Source organism: Cydia fagiglandana, chromosome 13 (genome assembly GCF_963556715.1).
Source record: "Cydia fagiglandana chromosome 13, ilCydFagi1.1, whole genome shotgun sequence".
NCBI classification, from domain to species: Eukaryota; Metazoa; Arthropoda; class Insecta; order Lepidoptera; family Tortricidae; genus Cydia; species Cydia fagiglandana.
Genome location: NC_085944.1, coordinates 7,814,291 through 7,834,084, shown reverse-complemented (window position 1 = coordinate 7,834,084; position 19,794 = coordinate 7,814,291). Strand labels below are relative to the sequence as shown.

General features: G+C 38.6%; 2 protein-coding genes across 2 annotated transcripts; one reads left to right on the top strand and one right to left on the bottom strand.

Annotated features, from left to right (window-relative positions):
- Window positions 1-1,118: 1,118 nt before the first annotated feature.
- LOC134669877 (WD repeat and HMG-box DNA-binding protein 1-like) lies at window positions 1,119-7,647 on the bottom strand. The gene is made up of 10 exons (XM_063527495.1): window positions 7,254-7,647; window positions 6,934-7,177; window positions 6,630-6,848; window positions 5,953-6,121; window positions 4,989-5,117; window positions 4,506-4,719; window positions 3,983-4,165; window positions 2,865-3,050; window positions 1,480-1,647; window positions 1,119-1,206 (listed from the first exon to the last, which is right to left on the bottom strand). Coding segments are annotated over exons 1-10 (1,590 nt in total). The 5' UTR covers window positions 7,331-7,647; the 3' UTR covers window positions 1,119-1,205.
- A 5,432-nt stretch (window positions 7,648-13,079) lies between these two features.
- LOC134670173 (pyridoxal kinase) lies at window positions 13,080-19,557 on the top strand. The gene is made up of 6 exons (XM_063527864.1): window positions 13,080-13,211; window positions 13,301-13,423; window positions 14,698-14,941; window positions 15,976-16,242; window positions 17,274-17,453; window positions 17,972-19,557. The coding sequence occupies exons 2-6, from the start codon at window positions 13,334-13,336 to the stop codon at window positions 18,091-18,093; spliced, it is 903 nt and encodes a 300-aa protein (XP_063383934.1). The 5' UTR covers window positions 13,080-13,211; window positions 13,301-13,333; the 3' UTR covers window positions 18,094-19,557.
- Window positions 19,558-19,794: the final 237 nt, after the last annotated feature.

Sequence of the window (19,794 nt, the reverse complement as noted above, 5' to 3'; positions counted from 1 at the left end):
ATAAATGACTATTTTTTTCAAAATAGTTTTTCGCTTCCTCAATTGTACGACACAGCTGGATAGATGGGTACGTTAATGATTTCTTTTCTTGCCACCACTCCCGCAAGCTTATAAATTTATACATTGGGTGATCTGTAACATCTTCCAGTTTCAGCAAATTAGAACACATTTGACAGCCTACGTTCTTCAACAGTCTATAAGCTATGTAACCGCTTAAATATACAATAGGTTGATTTTCTATGTCTGTTAAATCTGTTTCAATTTGCTCCTCTAATTCATTTTCAGGTATCATTAAAACAGGATATTCTTCTTCTTCATTGGTAGTCATTGATGTGAGTTTCTCATCACCATCAACATCATGTTGGCATAATGGATTGACAAGCAATAACTTGTTCAAATCTTCTTCGCAATTAGATCCTCGGTTATGTGGTGCATTCATTCCAGAAATATGAATTGATTTCAATGCACTTACAAAATGTGTGCAGGTAGGATTTCGATTTGTAGGGCTATTCTGTCGTATAAGTCCGAATAGGTTTTCAAGAGCGTCTTGATTCAGTGAGCGTAAATTCAAATAGTTAAATCCTTGATTCTTACAATAACACCAGATATCTTTAAGCGAATTTATGGTTACAATATAACCTTCCACGCATCTGACTCTTTTTAATCTTAACCTGCTATCTGATTTCATGAAGTCCATTGACTTCAGCTTTTTCAAAAAACTATTCCAGATTTCTATGTGATTGGTTTTACGAGACACATTTTGTCTTCGTCCCTTTATTACATCTTTTGGGTTTGATGGGCCATTAGTAGAATCAAATAAATTATTAAGGTCCCGTACTACCTCGGATGTTTGTGCCACTTCTTTTCCGTACTCTGTGTCTTCATATTTTTCTGCAATCATCTTTAGAATAGCTGCGAAAGTATTACTTAGAGTTTGAGCGGCATATTTCACTTTCATTTTATGTTTTTGTTTTGGATCTAGCATTACAGAAGATACTTTATGAAAGTACAACATTCCAGTATTTATGGCTTCTGCGTCACGTAAGTGTTGCCACTTAGCCACTTTACCGTCAAATTTCATAGACCCGGCTTCATAAAAGTTATTTCGAATTGACATTTCTATGTTGCTGTAGCCATATTTTGGCGGTGTTCCTCGTATACAATCTGTGGTTTTATTCGTTTTTACCCTTGAAGTCGAAGCATCATCTAAAACAAAATGATTTGTTAATAATAATTATGATTAGTAACAAATTGTTCATCACTACATAGTATAAAACAAAGTCGCTTCCCGCTGCCTGTCTGTATGTATGCTTAGATCTCTAAAATTACGTAAGCCCCCATTCGCACGGGAGCTTTTTCAACACGCGTTAAAAAGCGGCCAAGTGCGAGTCGGACTCACCCATGAAGGGTTCCGTAGCAGCAAGTAACATAATAAAATTGCGGTTTACGATTTATGACGTATTAAAAAAAAATACTTACCAGACCTGTCTCTGCGTGCCCATTGGCGTGAACAGCCGCAGCAACCTCGCGTTAGTCGCACACGCGACGACGTCGCTGCCCGCCGTGACGCACAGGATCTCCTCGGTATCGGGCATGGAAACGCTCCACTCCTTGCTGCTGCCGACCAGCGATATGCATACTAGTTTGCTGTAAGATATAGATATTTTTTTAATAGATTAGCTATTGCGTAGTCTATCTATAATAATCACCATTAAAATCTTGTGCATGTCTTATTCAACATAGGAGTTGGCATTACACACAATTCCGATGTTCCGGAAAGGTCATACATAATAAAGGATTTGATTGTATAATCATCTTTTTGAAAGTTGCAAGCCTAACTCTGGTACCACCTTTTTTTTAATACCAGCACTTGTAGTCTGTATCTTTAGGTATTTAAATAAAAGTAAACAAACAATTTTTACATTTTCGGGTAGTTATAAGATTTATTGGTTAACCAACCAAATGCAAAACCGCCTAGATATGTCACCAAACGACCTGACTTTAACCTACGTTATTTGATCGTGTAATGTTTTTGTTGTAGGTATCTGTAAGTTTAGGGTTCTACCCTCTTATGTTTTAATAAATCAGTTGTTGTCAAGGACTCGTGGTGTTTCATTGAATAGTACATGGTGGCAGCGGTGTAGTGCTTTATCTCGGATATATATAGTCATAAAGTGTGTCTTAAGTCACCAAAGACGCCCGATTATAGTTACGAACGTTTTTCTTTGTGCGGTGTGTGCGTAATTGTGATATTTGTTCACTACAATGGAGCACGCGAGACCACCACCGGAACTCGACATGGCGGGAGGGCCGGTCGCCCGTGCAGATGCATGGAAGCGGTGGAAGCAACAATTCACACTGTTTGTGAAAGCATCCGGAGTGAGTTCCGAGTCTGCCGGGGTGGAGGCGAGCCTGCTCGTCAACCTCATCGGACCCGAGGGCTTCGATATTTTTCAAACGTTTACTTTCGATAACGAAAGCGACAAGGAGGACGTAAAGGCTATTATAAAAAAATACGACGCATACTTTGGAACGAAGGTCAACGTAACGTTGTTGAGATATAGATTTTTTACTCGTAATCAAGAGGATGGCGAGTCCATTCAGTCGTATGTTACGGCCTTGCGTCTCCTGAGCAAAAATTGTGAGTTCAGTACTTTGCAGGAGGACCTCATAAAAGATCGTATTGTATGCGGCATACGAAACTCCGTAGTGAGAGATAGGCTTTTGAGGTGCGACGATCTCGATTTGGATAAGGCTGTCAAGTTGTGCCAAGCTGAGGAGGTGTCACAAGAGAGCGGCAAGCAGATAAGTAAAAGTGTCGAGAGTTCCAGTTCAGTGCAGGTGCATGGTGTAGGGCGGCGCGCGCGACGCGGGGGCGCCGCGCGGCCGCCTCGCCGGGCATCGGCGCCCAGCGCGCGGCGCGGGCGCGGCGCCGGCGGCGCGCGGGGCCCGCCTCGTGAGTGCGCGGGTTGCGGCGGAACGCGTTGTGCTGACAACCGGGAATGCCCAGCTTCATTCGCGACTTGTTTCGCGTGCGGAAATCGTGGACACTTCTCCAGAATGTGTAAGTCTCGTTTTGTACAAACTGATAACGGCGTTAAAAAAGTGTATGAGATCGATCAGAATGACTCGTATAGTAGTGGTTCCGGCGAGTTAGAACCGTTTTACGTGGATATGGTGAAATGTAATAAAAATAAAAGTCAGTGGTATGAAACCTTGTTATGTGAGAATGGCCCCGAGCGCTTTAAGCTTGATTCGGGTGCAGATATGAATGTTATTTCGTTAGAAAGATTTTTATCGCTAGGGTTTAATAAACAAATGTTACAACCGGTCAAAGTTAATTTAGAATCATATACCCGTAATGAGATCCCTATTATAGGTGAGTGCGATATAACTTTTTGGTATAAAAATAAACCTTATTCTCTGCACTTCGCAATCGCTAACATGAAATGTCAAAGTGTGCTGGGACGGGAGTCTTGTGAAGAGATGTGCATGATAAAACGTATTTATGCCATAAACTTAGCGTCATATTCTGATCTCTTTAAAGGTTTAGGTTGTCTACCGGGTAAATATCACATTGTTGTTGACAAATCGGTTCCCCCGGTCGTATGCGCTAATAGGAAGATACCTCTAGGGTTAAGAGACAGGTTATCGGACGAATTAAAAAAAATGGAGGAATTAGGAGTAATTAAGAAAGTATCACATCCTACAAAATGGGTTCATCCGTTAGTACTTGTTGCAAAAAAGAATAACGGTATTCGCGTATGCCTCGACCCGCGCGCGTTAAATGTGGCGGTACGTCGCGCGCACTACCAGCTGCCCTCGCTGACCGAGCTGGCCACGCGCTTGCGCGGAGCCACCTACTTCTCGGTGCTGGACGCTAATTCGGGTTTCTGGGTTGTGCAGCTGGACGAGGAAAGCGCTGACCTTTGCACATTTGCGACCCCGGGTTGGCGGAATGATACAAATGGGCCTAACTAACCTAGACGTTTCACAGGCCAACACCAGCACGCTCGCAGACAGGCTGGCCATGGTGTGATTCAGGTAGTTGTTGAGATTGATCCCGTGGTGGAGGTTGGTGTCGTGGAACTCTACGTCGATGGTCGACTCGCCGTTCTCCTGCGTGTGGCATCGGACTATGCCGATGTCGTTCCAGCACATGTATCTGGAATGGTAAAAACCATATGCAGTTAACAACATAATTTTAAGCTTTATAATAAATTAAAGGTTTTTTGAAGTACAATGAGCTGCGAATTTGCGTGGAGAAATTATGAATGAATTCATTCATAGTCGCCATGCACTTTTGCGGCTGATGGTACAAGGTGGTGAGTAACTTTGTGAACGCGAATCTAATTTGTATGTGCCGTGCCGCGACACGGGTCTTGACTCGTCTTCCTCTCTCACTGTCCCCAACCCTAGCGTTTCATTCTTGAGCTTCTCTAGTGATATAGCGTTGTCATCATCACCATTGTAGTATCTTAGATATATATTAACAGTTCTCGTACCTATGTTCAAGGTGTCCCGGGGTCGCAGAAAGCTGGAACGGCGCCTGCGGCGGCACCGTGGTCGCCGCCGGCTCGTGCCGCGACACGGGTCTTGACTCGTCTTCGTCTCTCACTGTCCCCAACCCTAGCGTTTCATTCTTGAGCTTCTCTAGCGATATCGCGTTGTCATCGTCGTCACTGTTATAGTTTTCGATCAAATTGTCCAAGTCATTACCTGAAATAAGAAATCATTAGTATTAAATAAAACGTGAAGCCATCAGGTTGGCTGTTAATAAGGACAATTTTGTAACTGGGTCCACTTCTTTATTCCCTGATAGTTTTGCTCAATTTGGTGATTTATAATTATATACATTCGGCGACAGACAGAAAGAGATGGCGGCAAATTGTCAAAGGGAAGCTGTTCCCTAGAAGTGGCCACGACCCTCGGTGATGAGGAAACCGATGCAAGGAGGCGGAAGGAGGAGTTTATAATTATAAACCTACCATCATCAGCTCTCTCCACCATTTCAACATCGTCAGGCGCATCAGCATCAGCCTTGCTGTCCTTGCCATAGCAATTCATCAGTGCACCCAGCTGCCCGGACACATCGCAATACGCCAACACACCATTTCCTGAAAGATAAATAGTTTAGATACATACCAGTGGCGGCGCGTCCATAAAAGCCGATTCCCATCGGCTTGCCTGTTTTTGGACGTTTGAGCAGAGTTGTAAAGGAATATGTAAGCCAAATTAGCCCCGGCTTGCCTATGAATATGTTTGACGCGCCGCCACTGATACATACAATACAGGATACATAGAGACTTATTGGTCTAAGAAAAAAAACGGACCTACTTCAAATTCGACTGCTGAGTTAGATGGCGCTCCGGCTCAATACATTATGGGGTACAATAAAACAGATGATGATGATGAACGTACTAATTGTACGCATTAACCCCCTTATCCATAAACGCTTACTAAAGTTGACAAGCTGATAATAGTTTGTCCCTTTCCATCATACTAATATACGTCAGAAAGGGACAAACGATTATTATCGGCTTGTGAACTTTAGTAAACGTTTATGAATAAGGGGGTAAGTCGTGGACAGACGCAAATGTATATGCAGCATAACTGTTAATTAGCTCACCACCCTTACAAATATGTATAGAATGTATGTCTACTAAAAGCATAGTAAATATAAGTTTTATATACCTTTAGTAGTAGTAGTAGTAGTAGTAAAACACTTTATTGTACAAAAAACAAAACAAAACAGGAAAAATAACATTCGTCATTAGTACAAAGGCGAACTTATCCCTTTAAGGGATCTCTTCCAGTAAACCTTTGAGCAATTGAGGGAGAATTGGAGACGGTAGACATCCGTACTGTACCAACAGCGTAAATAAAAGAACAAGAAAAGAAAATTATAATGATAATAAAAACGAAAAGTTTCTTAGTTAATTATAATATTACCTTTAGGGTTCCATGCTATCGCTGTAACATTATGTGATGTGGGATGCTCGATGATGCCCGTGCAAGTACCGGACTGTACTTCCCACACCGCTATCTGCCCGGCTATGGTGCTTGCCGCCAAATATTGACCACATGGTGAAAAGCGACATTGGGATATTGCACATTTTATCTGAAATATACAATTGCAATACTAACTAACAAATCTAACAATCGCAACTTCAAATCGTAGAAAAAATCTGGCTTAAGTAGCAGGGGCGGCGCGTGAAACATATCCGTAGGCAAGCCGGGGCTAATAAAATTTGGCTTACATATTTCTTTTACAGCTCGAACGTCCAAAAACAGGCAAGCCGGTGGGAATCGGCTTTAATGGACGCGCCGCCACTGTTAAGTAGGCTCCTTTATAATCCAATATATTATTGGAAAGAGTGAACAATTATGTATTCCAGTATAATTTGTGCACAAAGTCCATTGAATTGTATGGAGGTCCCACCTGGCCCTATGCCTCTTCCTCAGGTAGAAAACCATCAGACTTTGTTCAATATTTACCAATTACAATAACAATTTATTGCAAAATGAAAGACTGCATTAACCTCTAAGATCCACCATATAAAGTTTTCAATTATTTAATTTGAACCTTATTTGATAAGTAAATTAGAACGAATTTCGTTTGTCTTAACACGTTTAGGAACACAAGCTATTTCTTTGACCATTTTCTGTGTGTCAATGTCCCATATCCTCAACATGCCGTCCCCACAAGATGTGGCCGAATATTTCATTTGTGGACACAGTGCTATACTGAGGACTGGGCCTTTGTGTTCAGACATCATAAATAAAGGAGCACCTCCTTCTGGACTACATATTTTTGCTTCCATGTTTTCTGATGTACAGCCCAAAGCCTAAAAAAAGCAAAATATAGAATCAGCAGTTCCATAGACTTAAATGCTTGGTAAATAATCACAGGAAATTTGTAGTGCAACTCACCTCAATTTTAGTGCTTGTCATAATTTGTGTTACCGATGCAGTAAATCTAGTGACAATACCGTCTTTGTCGAAAGCCAGGAATGTGTAAGCTTGTACAGCATGATTATCAGTAGCCACATACAGCCTCTTGTCTTTAAAACACACCGCTGTCGCGCTCTCTCCAACGCAATGGGAGTTACGATCGTCGTCTTTTATGTCAACCCATATTCGAACATCTCCGTCATTGCCGCAAGTAATTATATGCCTGAAGAGTAAATATATTTGTTTATAATCCAAATACTTATAGTATTAAAACATAAGCAATAGAAATAAAAACTCACTGTCCGTCTTCAGTGTAGCAAACATCCGTATAACCCTCTGCATGAGCATATCTTAGGGGTCTACTATCTATTTTCATTTTTATCTAAATTAATCGCATGTGATTTAATCCGTAATTATTAAACTATTTTAACTTGCACAAAATACATGAACAACCTCAAAACAAATCGACTTAATTTGACTTTGACGCTTCATTTGGCGGGAACAAACTTCCATCATTTCAATCTGTTCGAGTAACTGATAAAATCGTTACAATCATTTCGAAGTTCGCAAATTGCGATATTGTCGATAATCCCTTTATTTCAGATGTCGATTATGGGTAAAGTTGACCGGCAACGAAGATTTGGTATATTTACCCATACAAAGATTAAACGAAAATAAATTTATTTGTGGAGATCATTTTCCACCACCAACTGCCTTCAACAAAAATGGAAACAGGCTAAAAAGGAATGCGGTACCAAGCCTAAATCTCAAGGCGCCCCTCTCGGACGAAATTCTATCGTCATTCCCTATTGTTCCAGAGTTTGAAAAACCGGGCAAGTGCGAGTCGGACTCACGCACGAAGGGTTCCGTACCATAAAGCAAAAAAAAAAACGGAAAAATTTCAAACTGATTGCTTATAAGTAAAGTATGTCTGTTGAAGTGACCCAGTAGATCATTTAACATTAACTTTTCAAAAACTTTACTTAGTACAGGAAGTATTGATATTGTATACTCGTAATTACATATATTATTTTGCAGCGCTTCTCAGTTGAGCTATCTTTGCAGCGTTCGCAGAAATTTCTTCTGTTTTAATAATATCCGAATTTAATATTTGGCACTGTCTTCTAATTAAGATTTTGGTCACAAGCCAAAATAATTGTTTTTTCATGAAATCCTCATGTTCCTTACATGTCCACCAGGTTATGTTAATGTTTGCCGCAAAAAGTGTGCAAAACATTTGCCCGACATTTTCTTCATATAATAAATGACTATTTTTTTCAAAATAGTTTTTCGCTTCCTCAATTGTACGACACAGCTGGATTTATTCGTTTTTACCCTTGAAGTCGAAGCATCATCTAAAACAAAATGATTTGTTAATAATAATAATTATGATTAGTAACAAATTGTTCATCACTACATAGTATAAAACAAAGTCGCTTCCCGCTGCCTGTCTGTATGTATGCTGTAACAGCTTCTTACAAATAGCTAGTATTTGAATGCGGATCCCTAAAAATATATTCACACGTCGCAATAAGTTCTTTGAAACCGACCTAATATAAACACAAAATCATAGTTTTGGTTTCATGTTTCCTTTTTTTCGGCGCCGCTCTTAGGATACTTGATCCTTATCATAAGTACGTTAGCTAAAACAAAGAGTTCTGTTGCAAATGCGTATTAAAAGGGCATAGGTTAATTATAATAAGGTGACACATACGTCATCTAGTTAAAAACTTTTACTAATCGTATTCATAAATGACGTATGTTAATGTAATTTGTACGTACATAACGTCTTTCTGTAATGTGAATTGTTTAATATTAGAGTCAGTGAAGTCAGGAAGTGTTTACATTGATCTATAATTTAGTTATTAAGAGTAATGTGTAAGAAATTAATCCTTTTATTCCCTTAGGTCATCACGTCGGGTGTTCGTTGTATTTTTTTTAGCTGAGTTCAGCGTATTTCAAAGGGTTAGGGAAGTCGTCATGCAGATACTTACTAGATCTCGTTCAAACCAATTTTCGGTGGAAGTTTGCATAGTAAATGTACATACATTTTTTTTAGTTTTATCATACTCTTATTTTAGAAGTTACAGGGGGGGGGGGGACACATTTTACAAATGGGGCTAACGGATTTTGAAGAGTTTTTTTTTAATAGATAGAATGATTCAAGAGGAAGATTTATGTATCATTTGTTAATCCGTGTGAAGCCGGGGCGGGTCGCTAATTAATAATAACTATACTAATAACTATTAACCGACCTGGTGTACTTTTATCAGAAATCTCGTATGTTGAAGTCGATGGCACGTTCTTTGGATCATAACCCTTATTTCGCTTTGAACTTGGGGAATCATCATCTTCACCTTAAACAAGATTTTAAAATTACGTTATATTTAAAGGAAAGTCACAAAATATATTTTACAGTACATATGGTCCTATTTTCCCGCACTAGTGCGTAAAACAGCACTTTTCCTGCGATGTCAAAAATTTAAAGGGTTCATATGTACTGTAAAACGTTGTACGATACACGTGCGAATAGGTAATTCGAAACTCGTGTCGATTTAAAACACTCCCTTCGGTCGTGTTTTAATTTATCGCCACTTGTTTCGAATTTCCTCTTTTCTGCACTTGTATCGTAAATAACTATTACAGTACATATGGTCCTATTTTCCCGCACTAGTGCGTAAAATAGCACTTTTCGTGCGATGTCAAAAGTTTAAAGGGCCATATGTACTGTAAAACGTTGTACGATACACGTGCGAATAGGTAATTAGCAACTCGTGTAGATTTAAAACGATATTTCTAATTTCCTCTTTTCCGCACTTGTATCGTAATTCGTAATAGTACATTACTACAGAGGCCGTGAAGTAAGGGATTGCAATAATCATGTTAAGATAATTTATTCATTAGTAATTTTACTCCTACTATTTAAAAAAGTACTTTTAGTTACTTATTTGTACATAAATACAAGACGCGCTAGTAAAAAAGTGGCAACATTTCTTACTTTTTTTGGTCTTGAATTACAGCTTGGCAAAAAAGAGTAGAAATTAAAAAGTGGCAACACTGTAGTGTCGTCCCGTTTTTTTATATAAATTGGTTAGAAAGGGACGACACTAGAGTGTTGCCACTTTTTAATTTCTACTCTTTTTTGCCAAGCTGTACGTTATCTGGAGCGGCTACCGCGAAAACCGAAATTCGCAAATTGCGGGGATCTTTCTCTTTTACTCCAACGAAGGCGTAATTAGAGTGACAGAGAAAAATCCCCGCAATTTGCGAACTTCGATTTTCGCGGTTATAGCCCAGTTTAGGCGGCCGGGAAGTAATAATTAAAGTATTATTTTAATCTTTTACCTTCTAGTTTGCGTTTTTGTCCTGAGACTCCTCCAGCAGAAACTACTGTAACATAACATTATTAAATTATGTACTTGCCTTTATTCAGTTTAAGAATAAAAAGCGGCAAAGTGCGAGTCAGACTCGCCCATGAAGGGTTCCGTACCAGCGAGTAACATAATAAAATTGCGGTTTACGATTTATGACGTATTAAAAAAAAATACTTACCAGGCCTCGCTCAAACCAATTTTCGGTGGAAGTTTGCATGGTAATGTACATCATTTTTTTTTAGATTTATCATTCACTTATTTTAAAAGTTACAGGGGGGGACGACACACATTTTACCACTTTGTAAGTGTCTCTCGCGCAAACTATTCAGTTTATAAAAAAATGATATTAGAAACCTCAATATCATTTTTGAAGACCTATCCATAGACACCCCACCCGTATGGGTATGATGAAAGAAAAATTTTTGTGTTTCAGTTCTAAGTAGGTATGGGGAACCCCCAAAATTTATTGTTTTTTTGTGTGAAAATCTTAATGCGGTTCACAGAATACATCTACTTACCAAGTTTCAAGAGTTCTTACAGTTTCGGAAAAAAGTGGCTGTAACATACACGGACAGACAGACGGACAGACAGACGGACAGACAGACGGACAGACAGACGGACAGACATGACGAACCTATAAGGGTTCCGTTTTTTGCCATTTGGCTACGGAACCCTAAAAAAAGGTAGCAAATTATGAATACTAATAAAATTTTAATACCTATTTCTGAATGATGTGGTGTCATTTTATCAGAAATCTCGTAAGTTGAGGTCGATGGCACACTGTTTGGGTCATAACCCTTATTTCGTTTTGAATTTGTGGAATCATCATCTTCACCTTAAACAAGGTTGTAAAATTACGTTATATTCAATTCAAACGAAAGTCAAAAAATAAAAATATAATTAAAGTATTATTTTTATCTTTTACCTCCTAGTTTGCGTTTTTGTCCTGAGACACTTCCAGCAGAAACCACTGTAAAGCCCGCTCCACACTCGTGCGCGAATCGCGGCGCGAAGCCGCGAACGCGAGTCTGGAGTCGATTTCGCATATCAGCGAACTAGACTCCACACTCGCGTTCGCGGCTTCGCCCGCGATTCACGCGCATAGTCTGGAGGGCGCTTAACATAATCAAACATTTTAATTTACTTGCCTGATTTTAGTTAAAGAAAAGCGGCCAAGTGCGAGTCGGACTCGGCCATGAAGGGTTCCGTACCAGCAAGTAACATAATACAATAGCGGTTTACGATTTGGTAATGGTAATGTACATCATATATATTTTTTAGATTTATCATTCTCTTATTTTGGAAGTGTCTCTCGCGGCTCGCGCAAACTATTCAGTTTAGAAAAAAATGATATTAGAAACCTCAATATCAATAGACACCCCACACCCATATGTTGATGAAAAAAAAATTTTTGAGTTTCAGTTCTAAGTATGGGGAACCCCCAAAATGTATTGTTTTTTTTTTCTATTTTTGTGTGAAAATCTTAATGCGGTTCACAGAATATATCAACTTACCAAGTTTCAACAGTATAGTTCTTATAGTTTCGGAAAAAAGTGGCTGTGACATACGGACGGACGGACAGACAGACAGACATACAGACAGACAGACAGGTATGGCGAATTCATAAGGGTTCCGTTTTTTTTGCCATTTGGCTACGGAACCCTAAAAACCGGGCAAGTGCGAGTCGGACTCGCGCACGAAGGATTCCGTACCATAAAGCAAAAAAAAATGGAAAAAATTCAAAAACAAAACGGTCACCCATCCAAGTACTGACCACCCCGCGTTGCTTAACTTTGGCCGTTTTTTTTTGCTTTTTTTTGTTTTTTTTTTTGCATTATGGTACGGAACCCTTTGTGCTCGAGTCCGATTCGCACTTGCCCGGTTTTTCAAACTCTGGAACAATAGGGAATGACGATAGAATTTCGTCCGAGAGGGGCGCCTTGAGATTTAGGCTTGGTACCGCATTCCTTTTTAGCCTGTTTCCATTTTTGTTGAAGGCAGTTGGAAGAAAATGATCTCCACAAATAAATTTATTTTCGTTTAATCTTTGTATGGGTAAATATACCAAATCTTCGTTGCCGGTCAACTTTACCCATAATCGACATCTGAAATAAAGGGATTATCGACAAGTTGTTCGCACACTATTCGTGTCCTTAGGTTACCTAGTTTTTTACAAGAAGAACCTATTCACAGAATGTTTTCGTTTTAATCAAGGATTGTAAACGATAAAAACTGCTCCAAACTAATTAAATTAGTATCTGGTAACGACTCAAAATGAAAATATCGCATAAAACATCAGTTTATCGACCTGTTGGGGTCAAGCGGAAATCTCGCCAAAAATATATCAGATGTTAATCTTCTTACACGCCTGACCCCACAAACTTCACATTTTCGCAAAGATTTGCCCCCCATTTAAGTAAAAGAGAAAGTTATTTTGTCTTATACTCAAAAATAATCACTTAATATTACCGCTGTCACGAAAATTTAAAATGACGGTTGACGTTTTACCGATCATACCAACCTAAAGAAAAGTAAGTATAATACGACTAAGTTGAAAGCAAGTATGGTATGTGCTACCAAAATGCAACAACAGTCATTTTAATTCGATAAGATTATTTCTATGCCTCAATGTTGGTAACAAGTACGTTCATAGTTTATCATAGTATGGGGTGTCGATGGGCTGGGTTGTAGTTTGCAGCACTGGTCAGTGTCAAGCGCTGCTGGTGCTGCGATTGAAGTGATGTTAGTTACTATTGATAAGATAACATTCATAAGTATAAATTCAAGAATATTGTAAAATAAATATAAGCTGTATCAGTTAGGCTAGAGCGCTTTTAGTGGTGATAGTTTTTTGTGCACAGGAAATCGTATTGTTAATTTAAAGTAAGTTCATTTCTATTCGTAATATTTTTATTTACATAAATGCAAATATTATTTCGAAGCAGGTAATAATGCGGATTTTCTTGTTACAGCTCGCTTAACCATTCAGCCAGAAATTATAAAATATGTCTGAAGATACGCCTAGAGTTCTCTCAATTCAAAGCCATGTCGTACACGGATACGTCGGTAATAAAAGTGCAGTTTTTCCTTTGCAAGTAAGTTTGCCAGTAATATCTTTCTCTACTCCAGTAGTTTCACACAATTAATAGAACGAACCGCATTTATTACTTAAGTTATTTTTCTGAATTATTTTGTCTTACATAGTAAGCAATAGAATGATAAAATAACGCCTAAATTGATAACGCCAGCTTTCTTGCATCAGGTCAGGGTCATATTTCTGTTTCGTCAACAACGTTAATAGATGAATGTTGTAATTGGATGGAATTTGCCTAGGTATTGCCTCTCATTGCTTTGTATTATGTGATTTAGCCCAATAAGAATAAGTGACCTAATTGAATGTGCACTGTATAAAACTGTAAATTATTTCATATATTATATACTGTGTCATGTTACCTTGAGAATGATATCTCTCACTATATGTGCTTTGTAAATATAATAATACCTAAAGAGTTACTAGGCACACATTGTAATTGAAACAATTCATCCGCACAGTAATTTTCCTTAATGACAACCTGAGTTTGTAGTTAGACTTCTGACTCAGTTTTGACTTCTGCAAATCTAACTAAACTAAACTAAAGAAACTAAAGGTACTAAAGAAGTTTAGTAAATTTAACTGCGAAAAATTTTGATACTATAAATAATTATGTCTTATTAATTGACATGTTACATTTTATCCTCTTAAGTTGCAGAATGATGTATGTGTTTTGAATCCATCTTTGAATTGATATAATTTGATACTTTATTCAACAGTTTTAGTGCCAAGCGCCCCATTTCCAATACAAAATCAACATGCCTGGCATGTACTTGGCAGTGAATATGTTAAAAATGTACCGTATTTGTTACAAAAGCACTTAAGAGGATTAACTTTTATCTGCCCACAAACCAAAACTAATATTTAGACAAATGTGATTATTCGATTTGTCTGATACAGAATGTGTGAAGTACAATAGAACAGAAAGCCTTTTATTCGATTTATGAGCAGCTAGAGAATAAGTCCCATGGGGATTAGGTGTACAGCTACGTTCCACAATCTTTTCAAACTTAAATAGTTTCTGGGGTTCTGTACCCAAAGGGTAAAAAGGGGACCCTATTACTAAGAGTCCTGTCTGTCTACCTGTCTGTCTGTAACCAAGCTGTATCTCATGAACTGTGACAGCTAGGCACTTGAAATTTTCACAGATGATGGATTTCTGTTGCCCCTATAACAACAAGTTTTTTGCATAATGGTACGGAACCCTTTGTGCGCGAGACCGACTCTCACTTGGCCGGTTTTTAAATGGTCTTCAAGTTTTTCTATGTCTATTTACAGGTATTAGGATTTGAAGTCGATTCTATCAACACAGTCCAGTTCTCAACACATACTGCATATAAACACATAAAGGGCAATGTGTTGAAAAATGAAGAAATGGAGGAACTCATTGATGGTCTGACATTGAATGAGGTTGACTATTACACACACCTCATTACTGGCTACTCGAGATCACCAGACTCTTTAAAACAAATAGCTGGAATCATCAAAAAGCTGAAACAGAAGAATCCTAACTTAATATATGGTAAGTCATCTCTCTGTCTTTCTAGTTGCTGCCTCATATTTAGGGATTGTGAATGTATGCAGTTGTTATCCATGCAGTCGGGTTTGTTGATAGTTTTATAGGGTTCCATACCCAAAGGGTAAAAACGGGACCCTATTACTAAGACGCTGCTGCTGTCTGACTGTCTGTCACCAGGCTGTAACTCATGAACCGTGACAGCTAGACAGTTGAAATTTTCACAGAAATTTTGATGATTTCTGTTGCCGTAACAAAAATATTTAAGTGGGGCTCCCATATAAAAAACGTAATTTTTTTGCCGGATTATGTGTAATGGTACGGAACCCTTCGTGCGCGTGTCCGATTCGCACTTGGCCGATTTTATTTAATTTGATTTTAAATGATATTATCTGGAAAGCGTCTCTTCTTTAACTTAATAAACATTTGTCTCCTAGGAGGAACACAAAATACAACGATGTATTCCTTTAGAGACAAATAAAATGTTTGAATAAAGTTAACTGACTGCCGATTTGTGGTGTCCACTTGAAAACCGGTCTCGAAGTAAAATCATACATTAGGGGTCATCCATTAATTACGTCACACGTTTAGGGGGAGGGAGGGGGTTAAGAAAATGTGACATTGTGACATGGGGGAGGGGGGAGACACAAACTTTGTGACGTCACTTTAACTTCATCAGTAACCGAAAATTTATTTGAATTATTTTATTCGCTGTACATTTAAATAACAAGTTTTTAAAACGATAATCGTTTTTATTCGTTTAATTTTCTTTCCTAAGCAGTTTTGGGTTATAAAATTAGTAATATTTATATCGTCAAAAATATTTTGATAAAATATTAATAATACTTAGGTACTTACTTAATTCGATTTGGCGATTTCGTAGAAATAATGTGACGTCACACTAGGGGGGAGGGGTTTGCCAAATGTGAGTTGTGACCAAGTGTGACAAGGAGGGGGGGAGGGGTCAAAAAACCTAGAAATTCGTGTGACGCAATTAATGGATGACCCCTTATCGTAACAATTACCATTCTCAATTTCAGTTTGCGATCCAGTCATGGGCGACAACGGCAAAATGTACGTCCCAGAAGACATATTACCTGTGTACCGGGACATAGTGGTGCCACTCGCAGACATCATCACTCCCAACCAGTTTGAAGCTGAACTAATGACTGGCCTTCGAGTAGAGAACGTAGAGGGAGCTTGCAAAGTTATTGAAGTGCTGCATAGTAAAGGCGTGAAGACTGTAGTGCTTTCGAGCACGGATTTGGGTGACAGTGACAATATGATTGCAATAGCCAGCTCAAATGGTAAGTGTTTTAACGAAAGCTTTTCTTTTCCAGTAATATGGCCGCGAATTTTAAACGGTGAATCGGTGGTGGCCGAGTGTATTATGAGTATAATGACGTCCGAATTTCAATCCGGAGGATGCGTGTTCAAATCCTGGCTCGTACCAATTTGTTGAAATCAAATGATATTTCGTACGTAAGTTTCGTGTATTCGTACGGTGTATGTGAAATCCGCATTAGGCTAGCGTGGGGACTATAGGACGTATATACTCTGAAATAAAATAAGAACGGGTGAGGTATTTTAACGCGATCAATGCTGAGTCGCTAACATAACTATTGCCGTATCTTACAACAGTTCGCATCTTATCAATTGCTTAACTTTCTCTATTCAACACTATTGTTTTCAGTAAATAAAGTTACGCTTGATTGGTGATACAGACAATTATAGTCAATTCGTTTTGAAAGCGCAAGCTATTTAAAATGTTGGATGTATTTTACGAGTTGCATTACTATCAGCAACTCTCAAGGCCTGTCTCCATATTGCGCGGCAAACTATCGAACATTGGCTCGCGAGGCAGCCGCGCGCAGTGGATACCGGGTTGGCTCGCGAGCCAACTCGATCTGATCGTGTCGATTTCCATTGTTTGTAGTTGCGGTACCCAGACCTTAGTAACCAAGCCTTCCATAGTGTTGTTAAGACTGTATCGTTCGTCCAGCAGGGGAACAATATTAATATACTGATGTACTTATACAGAAATTAATTGGTTTGTTAGGAAACATAATTCCCCCAATGAGGGCGCCACTGGACGGTCGATGCCCTCTTAAACTAAGAAAGTTTTGCGTTAGGTAGGCGACGATATATAGTCAGACCGTAAAAAGTCTGCAGCGATTTTGATAGCCCACGCAGTGCTAGTATCATATTAAACGTCAAAATTCTATGATATTATGACGTATACATAACACTTACACTGCGTGGGCTATCAAATCCACTGCAGACTTTGTTTGTTGCGACTATACAAATCAAGTAATACAACTTTGTTCCCGTCTTCCAGGTGAATGTTACACAATCCAGATTCCGAAAGTGGACGCGACGTTCACGGGCACCGGCGACCTGTTCGCAGCACTGTTCCTGGCGTGGGCGTATAAAACTGCCGACAACTTGCAGCTCACGCTCGAGAAGACGATCGCTACGCTGCAGGCCATTGTCAAAGACACCTACCAGAAAGCTAGAGGTATCTAATTGTTTCAGTGCCGAAAACCCGACTATCGGGTATTTTATGATTTCATTCTCAAGCCGGACGACCCGATAGTCGGGATCGTGGCACTACAGGTTTATGTGACGAAATTGTTGTGGCCTGGCGTGGATGCCTGCTGTGGTTTGCCTGGTGGGCAATGAATGTGTTAAAATGCCTGAAATGCGCGTATTGTAACAACTCTTGTTCCTGTGACAGGCTGACAGTGGTCAGTTATATTATTATTCTTATAAATAGCACTAAGGGTGGCAATTCTCATAAGCACAAAGCTAATATGCGAAACATAGTAAATAGAACCACCTACAACAATAACGAAACACGTGGCGTTGTATTGATTAATAAGCTTCTATAGCTAAGCTCTGAATAGTTATACTATTTTTACCTGAGTGTGCAATCCCATTCATTCATCTTTCGTTCCATTTGCTTCTCTGTATTGTAAGACAAAAGATATACCTACATATCATTTTATACTCACAATTGTTTTGTTTCTTTTCCAGGCAAACACCCTACTGGCAAGGTGCCCCCGGCGCTGATAGAGCTCAGATTGATACAGAACAAAGCCACCATCGAAGATCCGGCCATACAAATCAATGCTAAGAAGCTGGATTGTAGTTGTTAAGAAAATATAATAATTTGTTGTTGTCTAGAGTCCACCTAAGCTAACTTTGCACTAGCTTGAACAAAACAAAAGAAAGGAGTGGAGAATTTGATATTTATTATTATGACATCGCCATACCTTGTCTGGCAAATGCTAGGCAAATTTAGCGTGGTCCGACTCTACAGCTTTAAGATCGTACGAAGACACGCTTTTGTTAACAGCAAATTATTAAATGCGATTTAGAAATGTATGTTAAAGTTATATTTAGCTGACAGATGCTTGCAACTATTTGACTTTGAAGTTTAGAACGAAATTAAACTGTTAGTACTTCGCTATGGTACAGTCGCCATCAGATATATCGGAGCAGCTAAGGCGCTCACAAATATCTGAACACACCTCTATTGTCATGAGCGTTAGAGTGCGTGTTCAGATATTGTGAACACCTTGGCCGCTCCCATATATCTGATGGCGACTGTACTTCGACATAGCAAAATTAAGTAACAAATGGCCGCATAATAATGTTAGGTAAAGCCTGATCAGTAATATATGATCACGCGCCATATTGCGGAATTTCATTAGAACTAAACTATTCATACTATACTGAACTGTCGCCATATAAATGAGAATAACAACACTCTCTTGACAATGATCGTGTAACGGGTCAGGCTTTACAAACTTATGGACAAAGGAAAGAAAGGTTCAAGTAGTGCAAAACATTGTAACTGAAATTGAGAGCCAAAGTAGTATGTTATATGTAATTGTTCCAACTACAATTCATACGGCAGATTAAATCAGATGTTGTGTGAATTGTTTTCCATCGTATTTTCTAGGAAACGTTCGTATTTGTCATGCTAGTTCAATATCAGTAAGTACTTTTTGTACCGAGACTGGCTGAAATAGCAAGACACGTTCGTAATTCGTAAGTTACCGTGAAAATACGACGGAAAATAATTATGCACTACATCTGTACCTGCAGTTCCTGAGAGTTAATTAACCTTTTTATGAGTGAGCTAACAAACTATCGTCGACTTTGGATGACTTACGAATGTTAGAAGAATGACGGCGCGTAGCAAAATGTGATATAGTTTAGTAGTTAAATTGTTTTTACTTTGTACTGACTTACCTACATAATACTGGGTATATTTAAAAACAATAGATTTTACGATGCAGAATCACCTGCTAACGTTTGTAATAAAAATGGCAATATAAAGAAATCCATGTGACTATATTATAATAATGACATTATAAAGTTTTATTTTTAATTTTACTAGCTAATTAGTAATTATATAATTAGACAATGGTGAAAACTAGTTGGTCCAAACAGTCTTCCATAGGAAAAATAAAGTATAAATAATAATTATATGAATATTTCTAAATATAAATTTACGAATGTTGCAACTTTGTTATTATGTTATGTTTAATTTAGATTTTATGCTGTTATGAGTACAATTTTACTTTAAATATAATAGCTACATGTTTAAAACAGTTTAATTTTTGCTTTGATAATCTGGCTAGTCATTGCTATAATCGGCCTAATATCAAATTTCCGTGACTCCTATATTATTTTTCCCTACTACCCCACTTGGGTTTTGGTAGAAGCTTTCCTAGAGCGGGTATTTGTCAAGACTAAGTAGGGCCATATATTCTTTTACACAAGCATGTGAATAATTTTATAGAATAAGTACCTACTTATGTGAATAGTTTTATAGAAGCGGACTTGCG